Here is a 16416-nt window from a genome sequence, read left to right on the forward strand (position 1 = left end):
GCAGCAACCAGATTGAGGTCTTGTTTGATGCAATCTGCTTAAAAGACTCTCTGCATTCTTCTTTGGAAGTGGATTGCCATTAGAACAAGTTGAATCTTGTGGTGTGGTCCAGTTAGAAGGTGAAGCTTATTTTATTAGGACTTCAAATCATATCCAACAAAGAAGATAACCAAATTGCAGCTATGAGACAAGCTGCTGATTTGTTCATCCCAACAAATCTGATGTTGGGAATACTATGTCTCTATTCATTAGGATTAATGTAGTTGAACTGATAAAATAATGCTTAAACAAACTTGTTTTCTGGCTTAGTTACCTTCTTCTATATTAATATGAGAGCTAAAATGTTTGAAGTTATACCATTGCTTGTGAGACTCTTAGTATTATTCTTCTGTGATACAGACACTGGTCAACCACTCACTTAAATTTAGTCATAATTATGTTATTATCCATTAATGACAGTGCTTTTATAAATACACTGTAGTTAAAAGTAAAAAGGGCTGTACATTATAGCAGACTAAAAGATTCACTACAATCTTATTCATCTGACCTAACAGCACCCATCTGAAATCACTATACTATGATGTCAGTCTAATTCCTGAAACATGATGAGAGAACCAGTACCTGTGTCAATTTGAATCCTTCCATCTTCTGATCCATTACACCATATCAAAGAAAACCTGCTGACATATATAGGGGACAGACATATAGGAAGGATCAAGGCAGCCTGTTGTGGCAGATGGTTGCAGAGGAATTGCTGTGGCCGGCACAAGGTTGGGCATGGCGATCACATGACCCTTTTGGTCTCAACAAAGTGACATGCTTCCTTACACTTGGCTCTCACTCCTCAGCCTCACGGTGTGAAGAAGACAAGGAGAGCATCTGAGCTCCCGTTGCCATCTCCTTTTCATGTCAGCCTTTCCGTTCCCTCCGATCTCTGGGCCCTGACATCCAACCAAATCATATGCGGATCAAAACAAAAGCAGCCCCCCTTTCAATCCCTTTGTACATATCTGTAATGACAATCCATGGGAGCCCCTCTCACCACCACCCTACTCTAGCCCACCTCACCACCATGTTCCTTGTTGCTTGCTTGGACTCATGTGCCACCCCTGTGTCTTCTTCTTTTTCTTTCACTGAGGCCTTTAGGGCTGTCCCGAGGCATCTGTGTGTGGTTGGAGCGCTCTGTGTGGGAAAAATGGCATCAGAAGCTGTGGTGTTTCAGCATGACCTCCCTGGTGTCGCCATGAAGGAGCTTTACGACGTGGGAGGTGCGGCACCGGGCTATGGCTTCGGTGGTGAACGAGGAAGGCATGGCAGATGGAGCACCTGTTGCTCCTCCCCGGTGCAGAACTTCGACGACTGGGATGTGGATTCGCCGCCGACGCCGGGTGCAGCTGCTGCTCGCCGAGAGGAGACGGCGGGGACGGGGGAGGCCGTGGGACGGAGGAAGAGGCAGCGCACCAAGAGAGTGAAGAGCGAGGAAGAGGTGGAGAACCAGAGGATGACTCACATCGCTGTGGAGCGTAACCGGCGGAAACAGATGAACGAGTACCTCGCCGTGCTCCGCTCCCTCATGCCGGCCTCGCACTCGCAAAGGGTTTGTCTTCCCCTGCGCCATAACATCCTCAGTTGCACCATGTCACTGCCTCAAGCTGCTCGTTTCTCCATGGACAGGGCGACCAAGCATCGACGGTTGAAGGCGCCATAAACTTCGTCAGAGAGCTCGAACAATTAGTCCACTCCCTCGAGGCTCGGAAGCGAGTCAAGCAACGATCCAAGGCATCTCCTTTTTCTGCCTTCTTCACCTTCCCTCAGTACTCATCAGCCTCTTCACCCTGCACGAACACCGAGAGCAGCGGAGCCGCGGCCGACGTCGAGGTCATCGTCATCGAGAGCCACGCCAACGTGAAAATCTTCTCGAGGCGGCGAGCCGGACAGCTGCTGAAGCTGGTGGGCGGCATGCAGAGCCTGCGACTCACGGCGCTCCACCTCAACGTGACCGCCGTCGACGAGATGGTGCTCTACTGTCTCAGCGTCAAGGTACAGTACTGAGATCGCAGTCCTTGATTCGGTTCTCTCTTCTCTTGATGCCATGGATCGTGAGTTGACGCTGGTCGCTTTGGATCATACCTATGTTTGTGAAGGTGGAAGACGGTTGCCAGTTGACGTCAGTGGATGAGATTGCCACCGCAATCCATGGAATACTTGCAGAGATCGAAGAGGAAGCTGGTCACAGCTAGTCAAAACCCCTTCTCTCTCAGAGCCGAATGACGACGTAATGCTGCTGCGGTACATGAGATTGTATGCAATAACTCTGATATAACTCGATGACATCCTTCTCTTTCCGATGATAAGTTTACGTTCCTTAGTGTCGAGCTTTACACATCATATAATTAGGACTAAAGATCACAAAAAAGTTTGCTTCTCTTACTCTGATCTTACTTCAAATGATTCTACTTCGAAGGATCAGCTCAATTTAGTATTTTGCCAAGGGTTTAGAAGTTTTTCTCCTTCAAGAAAATATCTTTGGAACAAACTAAACAGTAGCTATAAATCTACAAGTCAACTAAATTGGTGCTAAATGAGACGATAAATGGAAGAGGAAGAAGAAAGTACCCATATACAACCTTCAAAACTAGATAGATGATCTCTCTTAAAGGAGGTTCACTCGATGGAGTAGCTTTGGGAAGTAATATTTAGGCGTTTGATTGTGCTTTGAGATGTACAAGTAAATAGTATCATTGATTCCTCCTTTTATCTTATAGTCCTGTTTGAATCCCTTCAGAACAAGAAGAAGGGGGCTCTAAGGTATGTTAAGCTTAGAAAAATATCATATTTTGAGATCATCATCTAACTTAAACGTCGGACGGATCTTATCGAAAATAGTCTTGATATAGAACGTCTAAGTTGACATTCGTTCTTGCCATCATCATCACATCGAGGTGCGCTTCCTAAATATTATTGGTCGAGTTGGCTTTGCCACTCGAAGAAACCGACCAAAATTTCATAAGCGATAATATAAATGTTTTTTTAAATATAAATAAATAAATATATAGATAAATAGATGTGGCAGATGAACGAATAAATAAATAGACAGATAGATAGATGGTTATATAGATGGAGAGATTGATGCAGTGATGGAACACCTTGAATTAGTCGAACGATCACGAAGGAAGGATTTGTGCCATGGAAGCTCAATAAAGAAATAGCAAGCGAAAGGCATAGCCAAGTGGCCAATGATGTGTCGAGTTCCCATTCGTCACATCGCAATCCGATCCATGAATCCGACCAATCATCTCTTAACACAAAATACTATTTATTATTCGAGACTTGTTGGGTCACAATGGAGGCTCGATTAGTGCTTAAACCACTTTGCGATGCGACATTAATCACGTTCTCGATTGCTTGATATGGTGACACCATCGAATCTTGACTCTTATACATGCAATATGCCACTAGGTTAGCTTGATATGTCACAATTGAGCTGCGATAACCTTTAGATTTGCTTGCAGTAGTAGAATCTGGTGATGAGCTCGAAGAAGAGGAGATGGGTGAGAAGGAGAGGAGGACCTCACTGTCACACAGCTGCTCTCTCAGCTGCGCTGTGTGCAATCCCTCTCCTCAGCTTCTTTTCGATCAAGAACCTACTTGTACTTGCCACAGAGATCCCTTCTTAGCAGCATCGAAGTACTGAACAGCAAGTGGCATGAAGAGGCCGGCGCCCGTCACAGACTCGAGACTCATTCATGCCAATCTGCCCATCTGGGGTAATGCCTCTCTCGGTCATCCTCATCGAGAGTTCTCTTTGCGGATTCTGATTGCTTATGTAGCAGAAAAATTGGAACATGCATGTTTAGCCGACGAGGATGGCGTTGATGGGAGGGAATTCTCCTTGATGGATGGGCTGGCTGACGATGATGGTGACTGCGGCAGCGTCACGGCGGCTCTGTCGTTGCCGGGAGAGAAGAAGCGCAGGTGAGAGCTCTGGAGAGGAGCTTTGAGTTGGAGAACAAGTTGGGGCCTGAGAGGAAGCTAAGGATGGCGCTGGAGCTGGGCCTCCAGCCGCGGCAGGTGTCTGTCTGGTTCCAGAAGCTTCGTGCCCGGTGGAAGACCAAGCAGCTTGAGCTACGAGGCGCTCCGCCTCGACTACGATTTGCTCCACCGCGATAATGAGTCATTCTGGCTCAGGCGAGTCACGGATTCAATAGTTCGACTGTCAAGCCCTTTCTGAACGATTGGTTTCCTTCAACGCTGTTGTTCGTGTCGTGGTGCAGATTGAAGAGCTGGAAGCCAAGTTAGCTGGAGAGGAAACCCTGAGCTTTTCCTCCGTGAAGGAAGAGCCAGTGGTCTCTGATGCCGAGACCAAGGCCGCGGCCGGGGAGGAGGTGGAGTCCCGATCTGTTCTGATCTACAAGGACGGTTCGTCGGACAGCTCTGGACTCAACGTCGAGAATGCCCACCGTCTCCGTGTATCCTCCCCGCAGAAGCAAGCGCCGACGCTCCCCGCGGCCGTGTGAGTCGAAAGCTCAGCCTCTTCCGTGCCGACTTCTGCACCGATACATTCAAACCCGGATCACCACCCGCACCACCACATGTTGAAGGAGGAGGACGCGGAGGCTTGCCTCTGCCGGGAAATCATAATTAGTTATTTTTTAGTATTTCGTGTATTTTAAAAAATTATATTAAAATCTTTATATTTATAAAAATAAAATATTTAATTTTTTTTTTTTTATGGTGTCAACTCTACTAATAGAATATTTATTATATGTGTTAAGTAATAAATCAAAATGACGTAAAATCAATACGTGCTCATTAATAAACCCTATGACATTTTCATTAGTAAAATTGGTAATTTAAATAGAAATAAGATTAAATATTTTATTTTTATAATTATAAAAATTCTAATATAAATTTTAAAAATATAAAAATTACTAAAAAATTATATATATATATATATAATTAACTCATTTCATCGGTCGAGTAACTAAAGATAACTAATTATTAGATGACTATAATGGTATTATTAGATGAAAGAGAGGGCTTTAATAATAATTTCCTTTTTCTGATATTTACATTTTTATACATTTTACATCTTATCAAATCTATTGGTGGCCCAAAATAATTCTTTATAAATGTTTCAATTATTTGGGACCGAATGGTTAAAGCATTGTTCTTAAGAGACAAAAAGAAGCTTTAGTTCGTCCTTTATAGCGCTCTCTTCGGCCTAAATGGTGGTTTATGGAAGGTTTAGACAGGCACAGATTCCTCGCCGCTTCCCCACTTATCTCGTTCGTCATACCCTCCTCTTCTTGAATCCGTCGTATCATCAACATGCGTTGATTGCAATCACCGACATGCTTCAGTGTAGCGGAATGGCATTTGGTTTCCCCATCTTTTTTCTGCCTCTGTTCCACTTATCATGTACATCAGGTAAAGATCCCTCCCCTTCCTGCCTTCTGCCTTAGTTTTGTGAGGTTTTGGTTGCTCCGCTTCCCTTGAAACTGTGCTCTTATTTTGGTTGATTGCTCTTTACGGCGGAAAGATTAATTTGGAGATGTGATTAGATATTATTCTTTTGCTTCTTGATTTAGGGTCAGGGTTTTACGGCCGGACGCAAGTTGAAATGGGTTGCTTATAAAAGTCTACGATGTAAATGGAATTTAGATCAGAGATCGATCGAGGTGCAGTGTCAAGGAATTTCCTTTTTTTTTATGGAATTCTTCATGATATAGAGTTTCAGCCTGTGAGTTATGATCAATGCTTGCCACTTCAGGATCTCATGAATGAGGAGTGAGGCATTGAAATTGACTTATGAGGGCCAATATTTCATGAACTGATGGGTGGCGCGTTGAGATTGATTTAGTACAAAACTGTGAGCGGGGGCTCTAATTTGCTTCCAAATTGCTGTGCAAATTGTGAGAATTACACAGTATAAGATGGTAGATTTATGTAGAATATGACTAATTGTTGAATCTAGGTCTTTTTCTGTTCCCTCCTTGTGGATGTTTGGGGTTTTGGAGGGGTTGCTTGGGGTGGGCTGGGGTTGGCCCTTGACATTATTCCTCATCATCTAGTTTGTCATTTTCCTTTATATTTCTTTCTCCTTCACTTTCCTCTTTTTGATCTCGCCCGATGTATTCATGCTGTTATTTTCTCTTGCTAAAGGCAAAAGAAGAAGAAGAAGAAGAAGAAGAAGAAGAAAGCAGATTTGAAGTCTGCATGCTTGCCAGTTGTATCCTTATTTAACTGGAATTTGTACCACTTTTTCTTTTGAGTATTCTAGCTACGGGGGCACATCAAGTTGGTCTTGGAACCATGCTTATACTGTGACCTCTCAGCCTATGCAACCTTACTGAAAATAATAAATTCCTTATATCTTGCTTCAATTTCCATGTAATGTGACTGGAAGCTATTGGATCTCTAGGTGTCTTCCTGATACAATGTTCATGTTTATGTGAAATGTGAAGTACAGTTACTTTATCAGTTAGAAACCCAAACAGTTCATCTTGCCACTATCAACACATCTGGTACTGTTGTCTCCACATTAACCCTAGAACAAGCATCTCAAAATCCTTGAGGAGGATAGTTAATCCTCTTTTTATTTTTGTGATATTAATCTTTGATAGTGCTTACGGACTGGGATGCTTAAATGCAATTTGGCAGCTAGCATGGCAGTTTTTTTGGGCATTGACAGACAATAACCTTTTCAATAGTTGGCACGTGTTATAACGCTGACACAAGCCTCCCAATTTCATTGATTTGAAGATAGAGTCAAGATAAATACAGAAAATAAGAAAGAGAGAGGAAAAGAGAAAGAAAAACTCAACCAGCAGCCATCAGTGGTCTCCTCTATGGACTTCCCTGTTTGGTGAGTTTAGTTGAGCGTAGATATAGGTGTATCAAGGGTTGGAAATAAATGGTTGTGGTAAAGGTCTCCGAGATTTGGTTTTCATTTGTATAAGAGTGTGGTGATACACTTCAATGAATTTTATCATTGTTGTTTGTATATTTATTTTCTCATATATTCACCGAAAAAGCCAAAACGAAACAAGTATAACAACTTTATCTAATTAAAATGATATAAATTTTTTTTTATGGTAGAATGAAACTGAAGTTGACTCAAAACTAGACTTTGCCAATGTTTGGTAGACACAGAATAAAACTGAAGTCGATTCCTCATGTGTCAGCAGCCTTAAATTTTTATGTACAGAACTATGGACTCACTTTTAAAGCCATCGTTTGTAAATGAGTATATATATCCTCTTGACAATTTGCCCAAGCGAAAAGTATCCAAGAAAAAGCACTACTAAGAAACCAAAATATGATAGTGGAAGGTTCATTAGTCCCATAAGTTTACCAATGGGACTAAATGGAATTATGATCCCGATAGCAGAAATTGTTATGGTTGAGAAAACCACAGGCCATGTTGCCATATCCTGTATGAAGGGAATTTTTTCTGTTCTAATCATGTGGATGATAAGAGCCTGCATAAGAAGACCCTCAATAAACCAAGCAGAATGGAAAAATTCAGAATCTGAAACTTGGTCTGCTTCATAATAAAAACGAAGGAATAAGAAGGTGCCAATATCAAATATCGAACAAACTGGCCCATTCCATAGGATGAAAACTGGTAGTTCTGTTGCAGACCATCCCTGAGGAACCTTTGCATATCCGTCATCTACCTTGTCCCATGGAATTGCAATTTGGCCTAGATTGTAGAGAAAATTCTGAGTCAGAAGCTGTCTGGGACTGAGTGGCTCAAATTGTATGAACATAGTCGCTATAAAGAGAGAGATAATGCTTCCAATATTAGCAACCAAAGACATTTTTATGTATTTCATTGTGTTTCCATAGGTCAGCCTACCATGTTCAACACCTGAGACAAGAACATTTAAATCCTTCTCGAGTAGTATAATGTCGGCTAGATCCTTTGCTACACTTGATCCGGAGTCAACTGAAATTCCAACATCTGCAGCTTCCAATGCAAGGGAATCATTTATTCCATCACCCAAAAATCCAACGACATGGTTTCCTACTTTCTGCAGTGACTGAACTACCCGAAGCTTTTGAGTTGGTGTAAGACGAGCCAGCACTGTGGCTCTTCTAACAGCCTCATGAAACTCAGTATGTTCAAGAATGTCAAGATCTGGGCCAGTTGTCACATGAGTTGTTCTGATGCCAACTTCTTTACAGACCTTAATGGCTAGAGACAGTGAGTCACCCGTTAACACCTTTGCTTTTACTCCCTTCTCTGCTAGTTGCCACAGTGCTTGCTTAGCTGAGTTTTTTGGTGGGTCAAAGAAGGAGATGAGGCCAAGGAAAACCATGTCTGATTCTAGTGCTGAATATTTGGTAGGCCCACTTTTAATTATCTGCAATTATATGAAAGAAAAACAGCAAGGTTAGTTGACATATGCCCCTAGATGACTAACTATTTTCTGAATGGTGAAGCATGAGTAACAACTAGTAAAATACTATGATCAACTAATTATAGTGATGAATAGAGAATGTAACTATTGTAGAACAATGTTAAAATTTAAAACAATTATAAATTGCAGCCTTTTGAAAACACATTATATGTAATGCATAACAACTTCAAACTTATGTAAATCTCAAGAGAATTTAGATGTTTGGTGCTAATTCTGTTGTTCATTTGAAATGATTAGCCGTAATCCATGATGCTTCAAATTTTTTTTTCTACTGTTAAGAAAAATCAATTTCAAGCAAATTCTGTAATTCAATTGAAATGGAGTAAGTGGTCACATACCGTGTTTTCCCTTTTCATAGCTACTCCGAGGACTCGCAATCCATCATTACTCAGTTCTTCACTCTTTTGGAGGACAACTTCACGATCTTTGGGAGTCAAGGTCAAATTTACTCCTTTATCAATGTCCTCGATCAAGGTAGAAATACTTAAAACTTCTTCAAGTGCCCCCTTTGTTATGACATATTTGGTTGTATCAAAATAGGAGCCTTGTTCATCCCATATGCTGTCTAGATCTCTCTCAATAATTACAGACATCCTTCTCCTTACAAAATCAAAAGGAATCTCTTCTATCATTCGCCATTTTGATGCCTGGAATCTGTACCCATTTGTATATGCATAAGCAAGAATTGCATCATCTATAGGACTATTAGCTTCAGTTTTGAAGTAAGAATTTAGAAATGCAAATCTTAGTACTCTTTCATTTGGAAACCCCCAACTATCCATATGATGTACCATTATGATACGATTCGTTGTTAGTGTTCCTGTTTTGTCGATGCACAAAATATCCCTGCAAAGAAAATGTATGGCAAAAGAATTACTTTTGGCAGAGTATATCTGTAATTGCTTAAATAGAAAATAAGTTGATAAATTAATATTTTATGCTGGTCTTGGACATCAATATCATTGACCTTTATTATTTTGTTAAATTGAAGCTAAAATAACATTAGTACCCTAGGCATACATTTCCTCTCTCATCTATTTCATACTTTGTAATGTGACCTGACTTGGAATTTGAATATGGAGTACCCTACACCTCTCCAAATAAGATTGAAATCGCCCAATGGAATGTCAATTTCTTTACCATACTTTTGTAGAACATGATAAATTTCATGACATGGGAGCACGACAGTGATGTGCTAGCACAAATTTGTTGCCAAAATGAGTCTGCTTAATGAGTGCTTGTTCACAAAATTTATACACTTGTGTACTGAGATTGTGTCAGCACAATATGGCTGGGATGAATGGGCATGGGCTGAAACTCAAGTTCATGCATGAAGTAGTTGTCAAGACTCAGTATAAGTAACTGAAGCTTGTTTGCTTATGAATTATTTTTCAACCCTCCGTACTATTAGGCCAGGTCACTCTTTTTGGCATATCTATGTATTTTTGTGGCTGATGAGAATCATAATTTCTTTACTGTTATTTGCCATATGTAGTTCTATTAAGTTTAACCTATGTTTCCTCTTCTGCCAAGTTATCTTCATTTGAGATAATATCATCATAATCTTTTAAAGTCGTCATAACTCCAATTTCAGTTATTTAACCAAAATGTATTAAAATCTTATGACTTCTATTACTTCCATGGAACTAAAAATTTTATGGATCTTTCTGAACATTTCCAATTTCCAGATGGCATTCAACTGATTTGCTTAAGATTGAATTCCTTCATACCCAGTGATCTAGAAAATGTGCTTATTCTTTAATGTTTATTTTGGTTAGTCTCCTTTAAGTGCTCAATTCAGCATGAGATTCTTTATCAGCTTTTCAGATGACCATACTAAAGAAAATGCACTTATTCTCAAACACACTAATTTCAGCTATTTTTTTTGTGAAATTTCAGCTAGTCATTTTAGGTGTTATTTGTAACATACTGTAATATGTATACAGCACATTGTTGCTTGCTTTACAAGTTAGATTTACATCAATCTTAATTATATTTAGATGAATATGCTCACAGAAATCTCCTTACATTTTTAAAACCTCAATTTATCTTTTTAAAATGATCTGTTCTAAAAACTTTCTTACACCATGATATGTACTCTGTGATTGTTATTTTTGTTTATGGAAACAGATTGGAGTATGTCTTCACGTATGCTTATGTCATTTTAGTTTAATGATCTTCAGACAGGCTCTCTGGTTGACTATCTGTTGTAAAGAGCATGTTATGCAGAGCTAGGCCAAAAAATAGAAGTTCATATGAGTAGAAAATTTCATCATGGAAATGCTAATATTCCATACATTTTTATGCTTGTTGCTACTATAAATTATAAAAAGGAAAAATACTATCAAAATAAAGCAAACTTGCACACTATCTTATACAACCAACGACATGAAATCTTTTTTATTGATGTTTGACCTTAAACATACTCCAGCACATGCTTGAAAATAATTTTTAACATGCTATAAGAAAAATGTGTGCATTCAGAAGTGCATGTGGATGAAATAATTTTGCAAACTTACATAGCTCCCATGTGTTGTATGGTAGATAGTCGCTTAACTATGCATCTGTCTTTGGCCATTGCAATGGCTCCTTTTGCAAGATTTGTGTTCACAATAAGAGGTAACATTTGTGGTGTCAGTGCTACTGCTACAGAGATCCCAAATATAACACTCTCTCCCAAATTATGAGATGCATAGTAATCAGTTAAACTTATTATTGGGACTACCAGAACCATGATGCAAACAAGTGCATAGGATACACACCGAAGGCCATTTTCAAAGGCATCTGTATGTTTCTCTTGTCCCATTGTGGAAAATATTGTACTCATATATGTTCTTGAACCTGTTGATATGACTAATCCGGTTCCACACCCAGATTCCACACTTGTTCCCTGGATTTGATTTTCTTCATCAAGACATAGAGAAATAGTTGAGATTAAAAAATTCAGTCATATTAACAGATGATGTAGATTTACCATAAAGCAGATATTTTTTAGCTCTAGCAAGGGAGTGCTTGGATCTTCTATGATATCTGCTACTTTTTCCGTTGTTCCTGACTCGCCTGTTAAGGAAGACTGACTGTTCAAGAAGCAGGATAATGGTCATGCAATATATAGCGGCTTTATGGAAGTAGGTACCAAATGAAATAATTTGGTAGATCAATCCTAGAACTGAAGAAATCCATTTTTAGATATTGTACCTCACAATCAGGTCTTTGGATGTCACTAGTCTTACATCACCAGGAAAGAGATCCCCTGGGCTAAAATGGATAATGTCACCAGGCACTATGTCTCTGTAGTCAATTTGTACTACTAGTTCTGTCTGAATGACTTTTCCGGCACATCTCTGAACTCTGATCTGTGATCTCAGAAGTTCGGAGAGTTTCATGGCAGCTCTTGAACTATTATAGTCCTGTCATAGTAGTAGTTCTTTTTACGTGAATTATAATAGCATTTGATGCATTATAAGCAAAAAAAGAAGTGGAATATGATGGTTACAAACTCCCAAGGCTATGTGAAATTACCTGGTGGAATCGGATGCCTACGCTTAGCATAACTAGTATGAGCATAATGATTCCATTGGCATTATCAGATGCCAAGAATGAAAGTGTAGCCATGATGATAAGAATAATATTAAAAGGATGTATAAAAGCAGTGCACCAGAGCTGCCACCAGCTAGGAAAATTATGATCAATGGGAATATTTTGTCCACCTTCCAGCAATCTCCTTTCTGCTTCCTTGAAGCTCAATCCTGCAGGACAAGGAGCAGCAGTATCTACAGTGTTGCAGTAGCTTATACCTATTTTTCACATAGAATGTGATATAACATACTTTCTACTTTCCAAATTAGTAACTGTTACAGATATGACTTTTCTGTACTTAACATAGATCACAGTCAAGAGTTAATCAAGAAAGAAATATAGTTACATTCTGAAATCGAGAAAAAGACTTAATCTGGAGAGGGCAGAATTGAGTAAGAAACTAAGACACCAAAGGCATCTCTCAAACACGGAGCAAAACTATTGAGCTTTAATATATATATATATAATATCCTGAAAACTAATATGTCCTAACCAAGTCATTATTCAAAATAATTAAAAATAATGACTAATATGAAAATCAAAAGGTCAAGTGAACTACAAAACAAATAAGAACATGTATGCTAGAATCTGTATACAAAGTTTGGTATGCTAGGATAATTTACATTGATAAATCATCAATCTTGTGTGTCCAAAGAAGGAAAGTTTCTGAATGATTCTAGCTTTCTAAATCTTAACATGTCAATTGCTTATATTTTACCTAGGTTTTTTAAGTGAACATCAGTGATGCCAATAGATGTGATATAACTAATCTGTGTTTCTGGATTAAGCAAGCTGAATAAAACATGATGCTGACTTCCTATGATGTTTAATACATTATCTAGTTTTTTTGTTAATTTTCTTTCTGAAACTGCATTTCTTATGAAGCTTATTTTCTGCACAAATAAGGTTCCCACAGTTGAACAAGGGATTAGCTACAATTCCATGGAAGAGGATGTTGTGGTTGCCATAGGTGTCTTACAAAAAAGAATTTTAGCAAGAGTTTATCAGGAACATAGTCCTAGTTAAATTGAAGAAAAGAAAAGGTCCAAAGCATGTTAAGAAGCACCGTTGCAGTAAAAGGATATGTTGAAAAGATGAGAAGGAATAGAAGTCCACTAAATTAGGAATGATATTTCCAAGTCCAAAGATGGAGCAGTTCTAATCCTGCTGAATGTTGAAGTTCTGTACTCTGTATTAAAAATAATAAGTAGGCTATTGAAAGTAAACAACTGCTTGTAGGCGCACTTTATTCTAGCTGTTAAAATTGTTCAAATGTTGTTACATTTTCATATATAAGCACTATGACTGGTAAAAAAAAAGGACTAGATAGGGGTCTGGCTGATCTTTCTGTGGTTTAAATTGGAAGTAGTTTCCTGGACAATGTTGATGAACAAGGTTTTAGGTTTTAGGATTAGCACTCATCCAGAATTGTGGGAGTGAGGTGTCTTTTATTTTGCGCCCTTGCAATGAAAATTGATTGTGACAGACCAGAAAATAGGATTGAAAATATTCAGGACTAGCAAAATTGGTTGTGAATGGTGACCTTGACGGAACTAGCTTGGTGAATTGCTAACTAATTAGATAGTCATGATTGGCATCTGATCCTGATTACCCCCCCTAAAGGATTGGTGAGAGGATCAACTCAGTTGATCTCACCAATCATATTTACCATTTAATTAATGACATTACAAGTACTTTTAATTGATTGACATTTGACATCATGAAGGTTGATTCAAAATCTGGGTTGCAACCAACTAAACTAGGAGGTTGTGGTTGGAGAGAGACAATTTGAACATATTTTTGCCACTTTAGAAGTCGAATGTCCTTTTTGTCACCAAGAGGTTATATCAGGTAAGAGATGACTGCTAGCAATATATCAAATGATCTAAGCAATATGTATTGCAAACCAAGACTTCAGAAAACAAAAGGGGTAGCCAAGACAACTAGGAAGATCCTAAAAGATTATTACCTTGCACGTAAGAGGTCTGAAGTTCAAAAAGAACTTGGAATTTCAGCTGTAGATACAAGGAAATCGTCATCTAAACCGAGTTGGGACAATTGAATATAATGCTTTACATTGTCAGTTTAAAAAGACATGGTTTCTTGATTTCTACATAATGCATGTTTTATTAATTCAAATTTTATCTCCCATTTTTCATTTCTACATAAGGTTGCTCGGCTGAAGTTGTTCAAACATATCATTTTGCATGTAGTTGGCCAGCTTATATGGAACACTTGTTATCTCATGATGGCACGTTAGTGGCATGTGGTGTGCTTTTGAGAAGTAATCCTTGTTATGAAATTCTTTTTATTCAACCACATATAGCATTGCTGTAATGCTCAGCATCATACAATAATATTTGATTATGATATCAGCAAGCATTATCTTGGCAAAAAAATTGGCCATTTTGAATTGTTTGTAGTAGAGTGGGAAATTATTGTTAGGTGTTTTTTGTGAGGGAAGTCCAATAGGTTGTTATTTCCAATAAGGATTGTTGTTGTTTGCAATCACAATGAAGGAATAGGACTTGCATGCAATTATACAGAAATGTTGTAGCAATGGGCACATTTTTAATTACTAAAAGCCTCAATTTCCAATGATTAAAATGGAAATTTTGTTTCTTTTAGCTCCCCAAGGACAGAATTCTCCAGACAGGCAGTTCAAAGGACATGAAATCCTTTCATATTCTGTCTGTGAAATGCTTCTCTCTTATGCTTTTAAAACCTCCTACTTAAATACATTTTTTTACTGGTATACACTTAAGCATGGTTTGAAACTTCAATTTTTATTTTGAATCCATCTGGTGTCTAGAGTGAAACATTTGAGTAAGCTTGGACTGAGTTTAGGTTTTTTAGTTTATCAGTACCAAAGAAGTGTAAAAAACATGCAAATAAAAATATAAAATTAAGAAAATTTTGGAATAGTAAGAAAAGAGGGGAAAATAATTCCATTATAGATAATATGTTTTTAATATCAGAAGTTAATGAATGATTTATTTGTGAACTTCTTTTTCTTAAAAAGAAAACATCATTAAAATATTGTTTTCAAATACATTAAAAAAATCTTACAGGTAATTATGCTGATCTTTACATAATTATGAAATCACTAGCCTAGATTTATTAAGCGTTTAGTTTCAATTTCAAAATTTCACCTTCTCTCGAAGAATTATGCTCTCATTGATTTAATTTTTGCTTTATTTTTTGAAAATCATGTCGTGTTTGAAATGGAAAAACCAAAAAAAATGTTTTCATTGAGAACTTGAAACTTCAGGAAGCTTCAGACTCATGTTCAAATTTGGTTTTGATTTTGGATGGTTCAGAATTCAGACAGTGCTAACAATGTCTTCTTTGGATATGTCCACCATCTTAGATAACTTTCACTTATATTGTCCCTAATGAAAGTTATTTCAATTTAGTAATTTTCCATGAATGGAAATCATTATTCCTTCTTTCTTTCTTTGTAAAATTGTTCATTCATCTCATTTCCATCTTTGCTATACCAAATACTTTGGTTTTTCTGTTTCTAATCGTCCAACGTTCTAAATTATCAAACATGGTTAGCTTTTTGCCATCTTATGACATTGAAGCCTTTGAGATCTCGGGTATATTTGTCTAGCATAGCAAAGTTCTTTAGAAGTTTAAAATTTTATGTTTGCCTTGGAGAATTGTGATGTAAGTTGTGATTGAACTATGGTAACTTATAATGAAATGAACCAAGATAGTTAGCAGTCAAGTCATTTCTGAATTCTTTCAAATAACAGGAAATCATGGATGAGTGTTGAGTGATAATACAGCAGAAATGAAGTATCTCAAGCATACATAGCTAAAATAATGGAGGATGCACCACTGAGAGTAAGGCAATACTTAAATTAGTAGGTAGCAGTCGAATGAATTTCTAACATCTCTTAGATGAATGATGTAAACAGATGTATTAACTACTATCAGATTTCTAAAAAGAATCTATTTTCCATATAAGTGCTATAAATCAGGGAACAGAAGTAAAAGATCTTTCTTTGTGATCATCAAAATATTCATGCATGCCATGTTGTTAGACACTACCTCTTTCAGTAGACTGGACGTATTCAAATGTTAAGCTCTTCTCAGATCTGGCCAAAGCTTGAATCCATGAGTGGACTCTCTCCTCTGCCTCGGATCGTGGTCCAGCATTATTCTCCTCTGCATTGTTAGGAAGACATGAAAACCATTACAAGAACAAGAAGCAAAAGAATGAGGAGATTTTTCTTAGAAAGTTCTGATTACTTCCTACAAGAAGCTTTCTAAAACGAGAGATGAAAGCTCGTAAAACATTGTATTTCTCATTGGATCGATGCAGGTGCTTGCTCATGAGGCTCTGGCCTATGGAGACTGGTGCATCCATGGCAGACTAATTGACTGGTTGATAGATCAC

At 38.1% G+C, this 16416-nt stretch overlaps 2 protein-coding genes across 2 annotated transcripts; one reads left to right on the top strand and one right to left on the bottom strand.

The window, feature by feature from the left end:
- The first annotated feature begins 1058 nt into the window (after positions 1-1058).
- LOC135674908 (transcription factor bHLH94-like) lies at positions 1059-2368 on the top strand. The gene is made up of 3 exons (XM_065185172.1): positions 1059-1597; positions 1675-2040; positions 2145-2368. Exons 1-3 carry the CDS (start codon positions 1073-1075, stop codon positions 2238-2240), a joined length of 987 nt encoding a protein of 328 aa, XP_065041244.1. The 5' UTR covers positions 1059-1072; the 3' UTR covers positions 2241-2368.
- A 4789-nt stretch (positions 2369-7157) lies between these two features.
- Positions 7158-16407, bottom strand: LOC135673104 (uncharacterized). The gene is made up of 8 exons (XM_065181848.1): positions 16269-16407; positions 16068-16184; positions 11952-12178; positions 11628-11839; positions 11404-11506; positions 10949-11319; positions 8768-9275; positions 7158-8372 (listed from the first exon to the last, which is right to left on the bottom strand). Exons 1-8 carry the CDS (start codon positions 16384-16386, stop codon positions 7227-7229), a joined length of 2802 nt encoding a protein of 933 aa, XP_065037920.1. The 5' UTR covers positions 16387-16407; the 3' UTR covers positions 7158-7226.
- Positions 16408-16416: the final 9 nt, after the last annotated feature.

The sequence above is a fragment of the Musa acuminata genome, chromosome BXJ1-5 (genome assembly GCF_036884655.1).
Source record: "Musa acuminata AAA Group cultivar baxijiao chromosome BXJ1-5, Cavendish_Baxijiao_AAA, whole genome shotgun sequence".
Lineage (NCBI taxonomy): Eukaryota > Viridiplantae > Streptophyta > Magnoliopsida > Zingiberales > Musaceae > Musa > Musa acuminata.